General features: G+C 39.6%; 1 protein-coding gene across 1 annotated transcript; it reads left to right on the top strand.

Moving 5' to 3' along the window:
- The first annotated feature begins 3,174 nt into the window (after positions 1-3,174).
- On the top strand, positions 3,175-3,714 carry LOC140173257 (uncharacterized). The gene has a single exon (XM_072196066.1). It carries the CDS (start codon positions 3,175-3,177, stop codon positions 3,712-3,714), a length of 540 nt encoding a protein of 179 aa, XP_072052167.1.
- Positions 3,715-15,749: the final 12,035 nt, after the last annotated feature.

The following is a 15,749-nucleotide window of genomic DNA, read 5'->3' as shown; positions in this document are numbered from 1 at the left end:
ATGGAGACGTCAGCCACTCCCGCAACGACACCAGCCGATCTCGCACCCGCACCCGCTCTCCTTCCCAAAGGCTAGAGAGCCGAGAAAGGAGTCCAACAAAGCGCGACGAGACACACACGCAGGCGACCACTCGACCTCACCAAGGCAAGTCCGAGGGCCACGGGGAATCCCAAAGAGGGAAAGACAGGAAACAACAAGAACCCATAATCATGGGGGCCACCCCCTTCCACCCCTCAATCCTCAAAGTCCGGCTTCCGAAGAATTTCGACAAGCCAACGGACATGAGGTATGACAGGACCAAGGATCCCCAGGAGCATCTAACAGCTTTTGAAGCAAGAATGAACTTGAAAGGAGTAGGCGATGCGGTCAGATACCGAGCATTCCCTGTAACGCTGGCCGGCCCAGCGATCCGATGGTTCAACGCCCTCCCACAAGTGCCCATTACGACCTTCACGGACATCTCCCAAAGCTTTCTGGCTCGGTTCACGACATGCATAGCCAAGGCAAAACACCCGATTAACTTGCTAGGGGTCACCCAGAAACCCGGAGAACCGACCAGAAAGTTTCTGGACGGGTTCAATGACGAATGCTGGGAAATTGACGGCCTCATGGACTCGGTCGCTAGTCTTTGCCTAACAAACGGCTTGCTAAACGAGGACTTTAGGAAACACCTCACAACTAAGCCTGTGTGGACTATGCAGGAAATTCAAAGCGTGGCCAAAGAATACATCAATGATGAGGAAGTCAGTCAGGTAGTAGCAGCCAAGAAGGCCCCCAGGTGGATAGATACAAGGAGGCCCCCAGGGACGGAACCCCAACCAAACAGTACAAACAACCCCCACGAGTGGGAAGGTTCACAAACTACACGCCACTCACGGCGCCCATAGTGGAAGTTTACCAGCAAATTGCGGATAAGGGAATCTTATCCAGACCCAGGCCGTTGAAAGAGAGAACGGGAGGCAACAAAAGCCTTTACTGCGACTATCACAAGAGTTTCGGGCACAAGATTCAAGACTGTTTCGACCTCAAAGACACCTTAGAACAGGCCATCCGGGAAGGAAAGTTGAATGAGTTCTCCCGATTTATCCGAGAGCCAAGAAGACGAGAACGGGAGCGCTCAGAAGAAGATCGAAGCATGATCGTCAAAGTGAGACAAAAACCCACAGGGGCCACTGACAACCCCCCGACCTTTGTGGTAAACATTGTAATCGGACGCGATACCCCCCAAGTCTAAGTCAGCAGCAAAGAAGGATACCCGGATCCTCTCTATTTCGAAGAGAGGTCCCGCCACCCCAAACGGAGGACCTCCCATGATATCCTTCGGCCCAGAACCCTCCCATAATGATCACGGCAATGGTTGGGACCAGGTTGGTCAGGCGAATTCTCATCGATACTAGAGTTGACTCCAATATCCTATTCAGGAACGTGTTTGATGCCATGGGACTTAGGGAGTCCGACTTTAAGACCCACCAACACGGTGTCATAGGGCTAGGCGACAACTACATAAAGTCCGACGGGATGATCTCACTTCCAATCTGCCTTGGAGCTGGTGACGCTAGGAGGTCGGTAATGGCGGACTTCATAGTCCTCAAAGACTCTACGGCCTACAACATCATTTTAGGAAGAAAAACCATCAACGAATGTTCAGCAGTGATATGCACCAGATTCCTAACAATGAAGTTCGTGACAGATAAAGAAACGGTTGCCTCTGTTAGGGAAGACTTGGAAGCGGCGGTCGCATGCGACAATGCCAATCTCTCCCTAAGGAAGGAATCCAAGAGGGTGGCCAGTGTGTTCTTGGCCGATCTAGATGTGAGGGTGGAAGACAAGCCAAGACTAGAGCCAGAAGGGGACATGGAGAAGTTCCAGATAGGAAAGTCGGCAGAACAGTTTACCTTCGTAAACAAAAATTTGCCCCATGAACTCAAAGGCCCCCTTATGGAAGTTATAAGGGCAAATGGCGACCTCTTCACATGGACGCCGTCAGACATGCTGGGCTTGGATCCCATGTCATATCCCACCGACTAGCCGTCAAACTAGACGCAAAACCAGTAGCACAACGGCAAAGGAAAATGTCCCAGGAAAGGGCCGATGAGGTCGCCAAACAAACAGCCAGGCTACTTGAAGTAGGGTTCATCAGAGAACTCGAATACTCGACATGGCTATCCAACGTTGTCCCAGTCAAAAAAGCTAGTGAAAAATGGAGAATGTGTGTCGACTACTCTGACTTGAACAAGGCATGTCCCAAAGACTGTTTTTCCCTCCCCAACATCGACACCTTGGTAGACTCGGCAGCAGGATATCGCTTCCTCAGCTTCATAGATGCACCGACCTGATCAAGAGAAGACAACGTCTATAACACCAAGAGGCACTTATTGCTACAAAGTAATGCTATTTGGATTAAAGAACGCAGGGGCCACCTACCAAAGACTGATTAGCAAGGTTTACCATGACCTCATCAGCAAGATGGTATAGGTCTACGTCGACGATGTCCTAGTAAAAATGGCGAAACCAAACAGCCTGATGGACGACCTCTAAACTATCTTCAAATCACTAAGAAAATTTAACATGAAGCTCAACCCACTGAAGTGTGCGTTTGCCATGGAGGCCGGAAAATTTTTAGGCTTCATGATAACACAAAGGGGGGTAGAGGCTAACCCAGACAAGTGCGAAGCTGTCCTCAACATAACAAGCCCAGGGTGCATCAAAGACGTGCAGTGACTAACCGGGAAGCTCACGGCTCTATCCCGATTTCTCGGAGTCTCGGCTGAGAAGGCCCTCCCATTTTTTAACCTAATAAAGAAAGGAATCATCTTCGAATGGACCCCGGTATGCGAAGAAGCGTTCAACCATTTCAAAAAAGTGCTCTCAAAACCTCCCGTACTCAGCAAGCCCAAAGAAGGAGAACCCCTCTACCTGTACCTAGCAGTGACCACACAGGCCATGGCGGAAGTCCTTGTCCGAGAAGAAGACAAGACTCAGCGCCTAGTATACTTCATCAGCAAAGTGCTCCAATGAGCAGAACTAAAATATACCAAGCTGGAAAAATTGGCCTATGCCCTGATAACCTCGTCGAGAAGGCTCAAACAATACTTCCAAGGGCATAAGATAATCCTAAGAACCGACCAGGCAATTTGGCAAGTCCTTCAAAAACCCGACCTCACGGAGAGAATGATGGCGTGGGCAGTAGAGCTGTCCCAATATGACTTGCAGTACGAGCCCAGACAGGCAATCAAAGCCCAGGCAATGGCAGATTTCTTGGTAGAAGTCGCAGGAGAAGCGCCCGAGATACCAAACACACGGTGGAAGCTCCATGTTGATGGAGCATCCAACCAAATGTTCGGAGGGGCCGGGATTATCCTCGAGAGCTCTGCAGGGGTAGCTTACGAGCAGTCAATTAGGTTCGATTTCCCAATCTCAAATAACCAAGCAGAATACGAGGCACTAATAGGAGGGGTAATCCTAGCTAAGGAAGTCGGAGCATCAAGAATAGAAGTTAGTAGTGACTCCCAGATCGTCACATCCCAAATAAACGGCAACTACCAGGCCAGGGACACACTACTGCAAAAGTATCTAGAAAGGGTAAAAGAATTATGCAAGAGCTTCGAGGAAGTTGTAGTCCAGCATGTCCCCAAGGAAAGGAACGCCCGAGCAGATCTTCACTCCAAGCTAGCAAGCACCAAACCTGGAACAGGAAACAGATCTCTAATCTAAGGGTTGGCAACGGAATCAGCAGTCATCCTATGTGCAATCCAGACCCCAAACCCTCCTCCTGGATAGATCCCATCTTCTGATACCTGGAACACGGCGAAACGCCCACAGATGAAAAAGAAGCACAAGTAACTAGGAGGGAAGCCTCCAAGTATGTGATCATACAAGGGCAGTTGTACAAACGAGGGCTCCACCAACCCTTGCTCAAGTGCCTACGCCTCGACCAAATGGAGTACGTCTTAAGCGAAGTCCATGAGGGGTGTTGTGGTCACCATATAGGAGGAAGGTCGCTAGCAAAGAAGATTATCCGAGCAAGATATTACTGGCCCACTTGGACTCCCAGAAGTTTGTTAGGAAATGCAAAAAATGCCAAGAAAATGCTATCTTCCACAAAGCTCCACCTGAAGAACTTAACCTGATGATGGCGCCCCGACCTTTCGCCTAGTGGGGAGTCGACCTCTTGGGACCATTTCCACCCGGGCCTGGACAAGTAAAATACTTGACAGTAGCCATAGATTACTACACCAAATGGGTAGAAGCAGAATCGCTAGCCAGCATATCTTCAGCAAATTGCCAGAAATTCATGTAGAGGCAAGTAGTCACAAGATTCGGAATCCCAGAATCTGTCATATCGGATAATGGGACACAATTCACTGATAAGAAATTCAAGAAATTCCTCTCAAGATTAGGAATAAAGCAAAAGTTATCCTCAGTCGAACACCCTCAAAGCAATGGACAGGTGGAAGCAGCCAACAAAGTCATGTTAAAGAGGCTAAAGAAACGACTTGAATACAAGAAGGGCTCATAGACAGACGAGCTGGCCTCAGTCTTATGGTCCTGCAGAACCTCCCCCCAGTCATCTACTGACGAGACGCCCTTCCGACTCACATACGGGGTCGACACAGTCATCCCAGTCGAGATAGGGGAACCGAGCCCAAGATTACTCCTTGGGGGCAGGGAACGAGGCAGTCGAAAAAGACTTGATTGACGAAACAAGACAAATTTGACACTTAACAGAAACAACAATCAAACAAAGGATAGCCCTAAGATATAACGGTAAAGTGCTAAAGAGATGCCTTGGGGAAGGTGACCTGGTCTTACGACGTAACGACATAGGACCACCAACCCCAGGAGAAGGCAAGTTGGCTGCAAATTAGGAAGGACCTTACAGGGTAAAAGAAGTCCTCGGCAAAGGCGCATACAAGCTAGAAAAATTGGATGGAAGCGAGGTGCCGAGGACATGGAACATGACAAACCTAAAAAGGTTCTACTCGTACGGGGAAGTGACCTGACGGCCTGGCAACACCGCCACATCCGCTTTAGTTCCTTTAAATTTTATTCCTTCATTTATATATCACATTACCCCTCTATTTTAAAGTTTCACATATGCATATATATAATAAACTTTGTTCTTTGCAAGATTTACGACAAAACAATATAATGGCGCAAATGATGAACGATCGACCTAACAGAAACTAGGGGGCTTATCACCCCGAGAATCAAAGGGACCTAAGCTTAAAACAATCAACAAGTAACAGAGTGGTAAATACCATAAAAGTGGTAAACCAAAAAGGCCACGACGGCTCAGATAAACAAAAGCAGTAAAATAAAGCAAAGCCGCGACGGCCCGAACAGGCGAACAACCACTAATGAAAACAACATTGAAATAAAAACCTAAAGTCTTCATTACAGACAAAGGCGCCTAAACAGGCCCATAAACAAAAGGCAAAAATCACAAAGTAAAAGGCAGGATGAACAAAAGGCAAAGAGAGACGTCCACTTCAGGGCTTCAGGATGTCGACAATCTTCCTATCCTCAACTGTCTTAAGAGCACCCACCTGAGAAATATCGAGGCCAAGAGCCAGCATAGTGACCTGAAGCTTAATTCCTTCCTCAGTCAGCTTCACGGCTTCCTGGGCCCCCTTGGCAAGCTCTTTATTCTTCTTCTTCAAGGTAGCCATCTCCTGACGAGTAGCCTCGACCGAGCCCTACGCCAACTTCAGCTTTTCCTCTAATTCCTCAACCTTTTTCTTAGCTGCAGCAGCCTCACCACGAGAGGCATTCAAATCTTTCATTATGGCAAGGTCCCGATCCACCAGCCTGTTGATCTTCGTGGCATCCTCCTCAGCCTTCTTCTCTTGCTCAGACAACTTTGTCTTCAGAGACTCCTCCCGAGATCTCGAATCTGTCAGGTCTTTTTGGGAGTCTCGAAGCTTCACTTCCATAGCATGATAATTTCCCAAGACAGGCTCCACCTTCTTGGCAATAGTTGCTGCTCAAAGAAGGCTGTGATAGATCCACCTCGCCTGCCCGAAAAGATTGGCATCACGGAAAAACTCGTCGGTGCCAGGGAGTAACTGGGATTCAATAAAGCCCCCAGCATCGAAGTTTTTCTCCAAAACCAAAAGTGTCTTTCCGGAATCACGTTTCCTTTTCTTAGGTTTACTGACGACCTTCAAGTCCTCACCAAACCTTAGATCCTCCTCATCAAAGGAAACTTTCGCCTCCACACTCGGGTTCCCGATGTGTTCTTAGGAGGGACCTCAACCCTTTCTGGCTGACCTTGGACGGCCCCATCAACCCGCCCACTACTTTCCCCAACATCCCCCTGGTCTTGACTCGCCGAAGGAGTCACCGAGGAATCGTCACCACCCTCGCCATCCCCTTGGATGAGGCTCATCAGGTCAGCCAAGGTTTTCTTCCCACCAGCCATGGAAACTACAAGCAAAAAGACAAATGTATAAGTAAAAGAAGAGCAAAGTGCTAAAAATGCAAAAAATTAAAAAACTCACCAACGTACGACCGACCGGCCTCCCGGTTCCCCATAACCATGCGAGGGTTATGGTTTCTCTCGCCAAAAATTGCCAACAAGATATCAGCAATGTTACGATCTACCGGACTCAACCAATCATAAGAAATTTTTATCAGATAATCGGATCCCGCTCCGAAACTCCAATAAGTCGGGATCCACCTCTCTCCCTCGGCAGTAAGCCAGAAGGGTTGATGACCTTCAATGGGCCTAACCTTGAAAAAAGTAGACTTAAAGCCATGGTAGGAATCCTCAAAAAGGCCAAAAATCCTACGACTTTGTTGGGCCCTAAAAGACATATATCCCTTTTTCACCTTTCCCTGGCGAGAAGGGTTTATGAGAAGAAAGAGGTAGAGGAAAATATTTACAGAAGTTGGAAGCTCCAGATATTCACAAATCATCTCGGATGGCTGCCCAGCTGTTTGGGTGCAATTGTGATGGAGCAACATCACAACGGTTCAACAAACCCATGACGAAAATAGGAAAAAGCGTAACTGCCGAGAAAAAGTGCGAAAAGCCAGGGGTATATTCGCTATTTCACCCAAAATTTCAAATCAATGAAGTGATGGGCATTTAATACCCAGCGCGGAAGCCAAGAAGGCAGCATCGAGAAACGGGATGACCACGCGTGAGAAACATGAAACGCCACCAACAAGCTCACGAGAAGAAGGACATGCACCGTCTCGACGAGTAGGATAAACGCGCCTAGCCCCGAGCACCAAAACTCGAAGCTGGCGCGTTGGGGGCACTGTTACGGACCGCCGAGTCCAGCCCACTAGCCGTCGGGTCGGGGCACCACCCCTGACCCAGGCCCAAGGCACCCATCACAAAAGAGAGTCTGACGGGTTGGGCCCTAGAACGCCCGACCCAGGGCATACCCAACTTACCATCTGTATGGCCCAGGACACCGGTTGGGCCGGTACCTTCGGATAATGATCCGAAGCCCCGAACCGGGGTCCGGAATGACATGCCCTTCCCACGTGGATTACGACAGCTCATGGAAGCTTCTTGGGCAGTGGGCTAGGTCATTCTTAGGGCCCACCTCGCATAGTATAAAAGGGGAGAGGTTAGCTCTCCCCCTAAGGTACGTAACACTTTTACCTAATTCAGCTACCACATCGTACGGACGCTGACTTGATTGTCGGAATATCCTTGCAAGTGGCCACCCCCATTCTTCACACCGCCTCCAGCGTCACCAGCTCGCATCTTTGTCTTCACTCCACGTTAGCTCAGGGTCTCACCCGCTCTCCTACTCATCACCACCCGACTCGTCGAGTACCCGATATCATCATGTAACGAACAACTTATATGTTATGGAAGAGGTGTCAGAATTTAAGAATGGATATAGGACTTTTCAAACATGTGTCTTATTTTTCATAGTGGAATGGATGTTATAGAGTGATAATTTATATATGATAGATACACTTCAATTCTTATAAATTAAAGTTAAAAGCAATTGATTCTTCCGAATTTTGTCTAATTTACACAATGGACTTATTTTTTTTCCCAAAACTTTTAACTACATACATAATTAAGTCTTAGAATTTGCATTGTTACGAATTGATACATGTTTATAACTTCATATACAAGGAATGAAATTATGCTTCGTGAAGCATTGTTTTTAAATGATATAATTTCATTTGTGATTAAAGAGGTAGAGAGAGCAATATTCACAAACTATGGTGGAAATCTTGTTTCCAGTTTCTCTACTCTTGGTTTTTGAATTTCTGCTCAGATTTAAAGACATATCGGCTTGTTCTTGTTATTTTTGCTACTGTTATTTAAATTTGAAGCTGTCTTTTAATATATTTTTTATTTTGTAGTAATTAACCCTATCTCATAAAAATTTCTTTGGTTTTCTCTTTGCTTTTTAAGTGTACTTCAAAATTGTATTTTCACCAATTTCTGCATGTGAACAAAGAAATGAGGAAGAAATTTTAAATAGCAAAGGCAAATATACATGACAAGGAGGAAGATTAACATCATGTGCCTACAAGAAAAAAATGAATTGGTGCGAAGGCTAGGAAATTGGATACTTCCGAGTTTAAACTTTGGTATACAGAAAATGTGAAGAATAGGAATGGGGTAGGTATTATCGTGGATAAGCAGTGAAAGAAGAACGTAGTAGGTGTCAAGAGGGTAGAAAATCGGATTATCTCTATCAAATTTGTGGTGGAAGGAGGTACTTTTCATGTGGTTAGTGCCTATGCACCGCAAGTGGGTTTGGACGAGCAACACAAAATAAGATTTTGGGAGGATCTAGAGAGTTTGGTTCAAGACATACCTTTGAGAGATAAGATTTTTTTTAGGAGGAGATTTAAATGGCCATGTTGAAAAAGAAGTGACTAAGTATGAAAGTATTCACGGAGGCCATGATTTCGGGATGGTCAATATCGAGGGTAAAACTATTTTAGACTTTTTCTCAACTTTTGACATTCTCATCGCAAATATATGTTTTAAAAAGAGAGAAGCAACATCTTATAACCTATAGGAGTGGCATGACAAGCTCTCAAATCGATTTTTTCTTGTTGAGCAAAGTCGACCGAAAATTTTGTATTAATTCTAAAATTATTCCGGGAGAGAGTTTAACAACACAACATTGGATGCTCGTCATGAATTTTTGTGTTGAGTAAAAGTTGACGAAAAGACATCATACGAAGAACCCAATGACGAGGTGGTGACGGATGAAAAGTGAGGACCAAATAAGCTTCCTAAGACGGGTAGAAGAAGAAGTAAAGTAGGATGGGGATGGAAACAGAAGAGATGTGGAGGGAGATGACAGAAGTTATTAGAAGAACAGTAAAAAAAAATTGGAGAAGGGACATGACTAAGAGACAAAGAGTCCTGGTGGTAGAATGCGAGTGTACAAGAAAAGATAATGGTAAAAGGGAAGTGCTTTAGGGGTGATCTTTGTGTCGCAATACAGATAATTGGGAAAAATATAAGGCGGCTAAGAAAGAGACAAAAGTGGCTGTAAGTGAAGTAAGAATAAGAGCATATGAGGGTCTCTACCAATTTTTAGACACGAAGTAAGGAGAAAAAGGTATATATAGAATTGCAAAGGGCCGTGAAAGAAGAATGAGAGACTTGGATCAGGTTAAATGCATAAAGGATAAAGACGGAGAGATTTTGGCTCAAGAGATAAAAATCAATGAAAGGTGGAAGAGCTACTTCTACTAGTTATTTAATGAATGATAGAAGAGTCTTCCGAGCTTTGATCGATTGTGTACGAGGGAAGAAGATCAAAACTTTGACTATTATCGAAGGATTTGAGACTTTGAGGTAAAAGAAGCTCTAAAGCGGATAAAAAATGGCAGGGCAGTAGGGCCCGATAATATTCCGATTGAAGTTTAGAAGGGCCTTTGAGAGAAAGGTATCAATTGGCGAACCAAGCTTTTTAATGAGATTTTAAGGTCAAAGAAGATGCCAGATGAGTGGAGAAAAAGTATCTTGGTACCTATCTACAAGAATAAGGGGGATATATAAAATTGCGAAAACTATAGAAGGATCAAACTCATGAGTCATACCATAAAGTTATGGAAAAGGGTGATAGAACGAAGGCTGAGACAAAAGACACAAGTAACAGAGAACCAATTTGGTTTTATGCTAGTCAGATCCATCACTAAAGCGATATACCTGTTAAGAAGGATGATGGAAAAGTATCGTAGTAATAAAAGAGATCTACATATGGTGTTTATTGATTTGGAAAAAGCGTACAATAGGGTGCCAAAGGAGGTCTTATCAAAGGTTTTAGAAAGAAAAAGAGTAAGAATTGCATATATTTGTACAATTAAAGACATGTATATATGATGGAGGCTACAACTAGTGTGAAGACTCAAGGTGGTGTGACAAAAAAATTTTTTATTGGTATAGGATTACATCAGGGATCATCCTTAAGTCCATACCTTTTCACCTTAGTCTTGGAAGTACTCACAGAGCATATCTAAGAGCCTGTGAAATGGTGCATGCTTTTTGCCAATGATATCATTCTTATGGGACAGTCAAGGAAAGACCTAAATAAGAAGTTGGAATTATAAAGAGAAACTCTAGAACTGTATGGTCTACACATAAGTCGTAGCAAGACAGAATATATAGAATGTAAGTTTAGCTGCCGAAGAAAAAAACCTAATACAGAGGTGAAGATAGGAGAAAACATCTTACAAAAAGTTAAAAATTTTAAGTATCTTGGGTGCATCATACAGGATAATGGAGAGATTGAACATGATATAAATCATATGATCTAAGCAAGTTGGTCAAAATAGCGGAGTGCGTCTGGTTTTATATGTGACAAAAAAGTTTCTTTAAAACTTAAAGTTAAATTCTATTGCACTGCTATCAAACTGGCTATACTTTATGGAATAGAGTGTTGGATGGCAAAAAAAAGCACGAACATAAGTTAAGTGTGTCAGAGATGAAGATATTGAGATGGATGAGTGGTTATACGCGATGGATAGAATAAGAAACGAAAATACAAGAGAGAGTTGGAGTAGCACCTATTGTGGAAAAGATGGTAGAATTGCGTCTTAGGTGGTTTGGATATGTGAGAAGACTGACAAAGCACCCAGTCAGAAAGGTGGATGAGATAGAAGATGGACAAGGAGTGAGAGACAGAGGAAGACCTAGGAAGACTATCCACAAAGTGATCAAACGATATCTACATATAAACGGTCTCTGTAAATATGATACATGATAGAGTTTAATGGCATCTAAGGATGGCAACGGGTCCCCATGGGGATGGGGACATGCCTCATGCCCCACGCCTCGTGCTCCAAAAAATCCCCCCATCCCCACCCCATATCCGCGACGGGTAACGAATCCCCGATATCCGCCGGATATCTATTCCCCTCGAATATCCCCACGGATTTTTCTTAAAAAAATAAAAAATTCAAACGATTGAATTCTCATTTCAGAACAATGCACATTATCAATGCAACTTTCATAACAACGGAGATTAAAAATTCAGATTTCAGAACAATTTTAAAGAACTCAGATCTATACTATGTAGATTTTATAACAATGCAGATTAATAATCTAGATTTCTGAATAATTAAAAAAAATTTCAGATCTATACAATGCAGATTAACAATAGATTTCAAAAGCGAGACAGGTGTAGTCAGCAGCAGCGAAGAGCAAACTGGGAGATGGAGTAGACGACGACAGGAAGATGGCAATGCACAGAAGGCGATGCGCAGATCTGTGGTGCTAACAAGGAGGAAGGCTAACGCACAAGGAGATCTGACGACAATGTCCATGGGATGGAGACAATCTGACAGCAGCAAGGAGGCTCGATTCGGTGATGACAATGAGACGACACCACGGCAAGAAGTTCAACGGAAAAGGAACATAATACGATGAGAAAAAGTAAAAAAGAAAGGAGGAAGATGAGGCGATAACGACATTTTCCTCGTCTTTTGGCTGTGCTCAAGCGTGCGACGGTGGTGTGGCGGTGACTTGAGGGTGAGAGGGGTCAAGGGGAGGAACTTGGCGATGTCGCGGTGAGAGGTAGGAGGGCGGCAAAAGGCGATGAAGGGGAGAGAATCTATGAAAGATAAAAAGGTTTAAAATCTGAGAAGGGAAAGAGTGATCGCATTAGAATTTTAGGGTTTCAAAACTTTTATATATATATATATATATATATATATATATATATATATATATATATATATATATATATGCCGGGGTATTTTGGTCTTTTTTGATATAGAGGGGATTAAACGGGTATTTACGGGGTGGGGACCTCTACCCCGCCTCCACCCCGTTTATGATACGGGTCCTCCCCCTTGTCTCTGCGGGGAGAAAATGCTCCCTAAACCCATGCCCCAGCAGGTAATTCTCCGCAGATATTCATTCCGTCCAAAAAAATTACCATTTTTAACGGTGTCGTTTGATTCATGTAGCCAACCCTATTTATTGAGACAAGACTTTGTTGTTATTGTTTATATAAAAAATATAAAATTACATGGCAAAAGGCAACGGACAGCACCGACATTTAACACAGCAACAATGGTTACTTCTAGATATTAGCGACGAGCGGGGCCGCGGCAAAAAACTGAATTTATCTTTCAATGATTAGAAAATGACAAAATATGGTCCATTATTTGATACAAAATAAACCAGTACTTTTGTTCAATACTCCATGTTATTAATTAGTAGATACTCTTCAAACGGTAATAAAGATCGAACAACGTCTGCCAATAAATTTATTTAATAAAAAATTATATAATACATATACATTATGTGTAAGATTTGAAATAAAAATTTTTGGCACATCATCACATAGAATTTAACTTATTAATTGATAATTATTCGTTATATCCCCATATCAATTAATTATTCGGTAAATTACTAGCATAAAAAAATAACAATTATCCCGGTTATAATTTATCATCAAAGCCCTTATTTCCAAGTTCTAGCACAAGAAATTAAAGAAATTAAAGCGTGAAATCTGTAGTTAAGTCAAGACAATCTCCTAGCTACAAAAAACGTATAAGTTATGGTTTGAAAAGTACATAGCAAGTTGTATATATATATATAAAGATTTCGTTTCTTTTTGGGTTTAAATCTTTGGTGATGTTATCCTAACGTGTTATATGATATATATTAACAATATTGGTTGGAAAATAAAAAACTAAATAATTAATAAATATTAAATAAAATAAATTTAGATTTTTTTTTGTCATCCTAGCTTTACCAATGTATTAAATGGTAGAATGATCATCATTTGTCAAGGTCAAGTGAATTTATTATATAGCATGCAACTTTACAAAATAAGAATGATGTAAATTTTACTACTAAAAGAAAGACGATGTAAATTTTACTACTAAAAGAAACACGTTATAAGATAATCGTTTCTTTTAATTCACGATTTCTTATCCGGATATGTATATTAATTACTGAGGACTTGAGTCTTTTAAGCAAAGCTAATACAGTAATACGTGTAAAATGTTGTTATTTACTTATTTTATTTATATTTATTTATTATTTATTATGAATCATTCGTAGGTATCTTTCTATACTGCTGCACATCATATTTGAGTATTTGAAATTTTAAAAGTTGCATGACTTTCTAAATATCGATTTTTGTCACTTTAAACAATCATATGCTGATACAAAACAAAAATATTATTTATATATTAAAATCAGTCACTAAAATTAGTTATTAATGTATTTATATATAAATATATGTAATTTAATTTATATTTAATGTGTATTTATAGTCACAAAAAAAATATGTATTTATATTTTTATATAAAATTTATACTAATAATTAAATTTAATAACTAATTTTAGTGTGTACGGAACATTACTCGATAGAAAAAGTTCGAATGTCCAACTATTTTAAACCAATATTTAATCAAGAAGTTTATTTTCAAATCATAATCCTCTTTTCTAAGAAAATGCATAAAGAAATTACACAAATATTATGAGTAATATAGATTATAGAGTATCACCTAACTTTTTAATTTAGGATCACACAAAAGATTTATTTACTGTTCTATGCGATAGAAAATCTTCCTTTGCCTAATTAATTGCATGTTCTAATGACTTCGGAAGATTCAAATATGTAAGGGTAGAATTTGAATTTTTTAAATTTTAAACTTTTATTTTAAAAAATAAAATGTGATTTTTTATTTTTGAATAATTTTTTTTATTTATGAAATAAATAATAAAAAAATTATATTTTATCTTTTAAAATAAAATCTAAAATTTAAAAGATCAAACTCTATGACTAAACTATCAATTTTGCTGATAAAAAAAATTATTGATAAATAACCACTTTTTTAAAATAAAATTGATAAGAATAGCTGGATATTATATATATTCAAAAACTTTAGGATTTAGATTTCTATGAGTGTGATTAGAGAAATTAGGCATTTTTATTTTTTAAATTTAATAATTTTATGTAAAATAATTTGAAAAAACGATAAACAGTAATAAAGATCACATTTTATTTCTATTTTTTGTACGTATATTCTATATTTCTATATAATTATCTAAACGTTTTCATAAAAATTTAGTAATACAAAAAAAGGATAAACAAAAATACAATATTAAAATTGAATAAAAAATAAGTCGAAATTGAATATAAAGAAATTCATTTTATTTTATTTTTATCTAATTTTTTGATGTAACAAAAAATAGACTTAATTAACCTAATTTATCCACACCACAGATTAAAAATTGAATAAAAGAAAATCACTTAACCTTTTATACCCAATTTCCTAATACAATAAGAGAGGGATTTATTTAATCTCATTTATTCATAGCATAATTTCATCATGAAATCAAAAGGTACTTTGACACTTTTCTAAGTTTTAATCACTCTATGGTGACTACAATAATTTAGGAGGCATTTATAATTCTTTTTTAGTTTAAAATAAAGAAAATTCTAAACTCACTAACATCAAGCTTAATTTAATAACTAAACAAACAAAATCAAAATACACAAAATTAAATTGAACATTCTGATATTTAATTATAAACTAATAACTATTAAATAATAATTGAACTTTTCGTATCACAAATTTTGAAACATGTATCTTTTATATTAGATCACAAATTATTTACTAAATACAAAAATTATTTATCACTTCTAGAATGAATGATATTTTATTATTTTTATCATATTTTTATATTTTTTGAAAACATATTTATTATTTATACATTTTATAATGATTTCTTCAGTAATATTTTTTTAGTTACCTATTCTGTAAATATAAGGAATTAAAAAAAATCTTCTAAAGTAAATAAAATTATAAAGTAATAAAATAAAAAGCTAATTATAATTAAATTTGCAATTTTTATCGTGTGTAAATTCTATTATTTTAATTTAAAAATAATTAAATTTTTTTGTTTATTTTACTATTTTTTTTTATTTTAGAAGAGTTTAAACCAAACAACTAATAAAATTCTAAAATTCAACTTTAAATTATCAACTTATTTATTCGTTTAAATAAATGCTAGAAATTTAAATCTCAACTCAATAGCCATCAACAAACTTTTAAATAAAATTTAAATTTATAACAAATTATTCCTTAACTTATTAAACTAGAAAATATAGTTTAAAAACAAAAGAAAAAGGAGATTACAGAGCTTTTTTTTTTTAAAGGAAAAATTAAAGGAGATAAACGATTAGTACCACAAAGAAAAAAAGTGGAAAAAAAAAACGCATTGCCACGTATGGTCCACACTCTGATTGCGATATGGTGGCATGCGAAGAAAGATTGAT

The sequence above is a fragment of the Arachis hypogaea genome, chromosome 5 (assembly GCF_003086295.3).
Source record: "Arachis hypogaea cultivar Tifrunner chromosome 5, arahy.Tifrunner.gnm2.J5K5, whole genome shotgun sequence".
Lineage (NCBI taxonomy): Eukaryota > Viridiplantae > Streptophyta > Magnoliopsida > Fabales > Fabaceae > Arachis > Arachis hypogaea.
The sequence above is the reverse complement of the archived record's forward strand: the minus strand, read 5'-3'. Positions and strand labels throughout refer to the sequence as shown.

Excerpts from the sequence above, each read along its gene's own strand:
- LOC140173257 (XM_072196066.1), top strand. The coding sequence starts at position 3,175 with ATGGCGTGGGCAGTAGAGCTGTCCCAATATGACTTGCAGTACGAGCCC.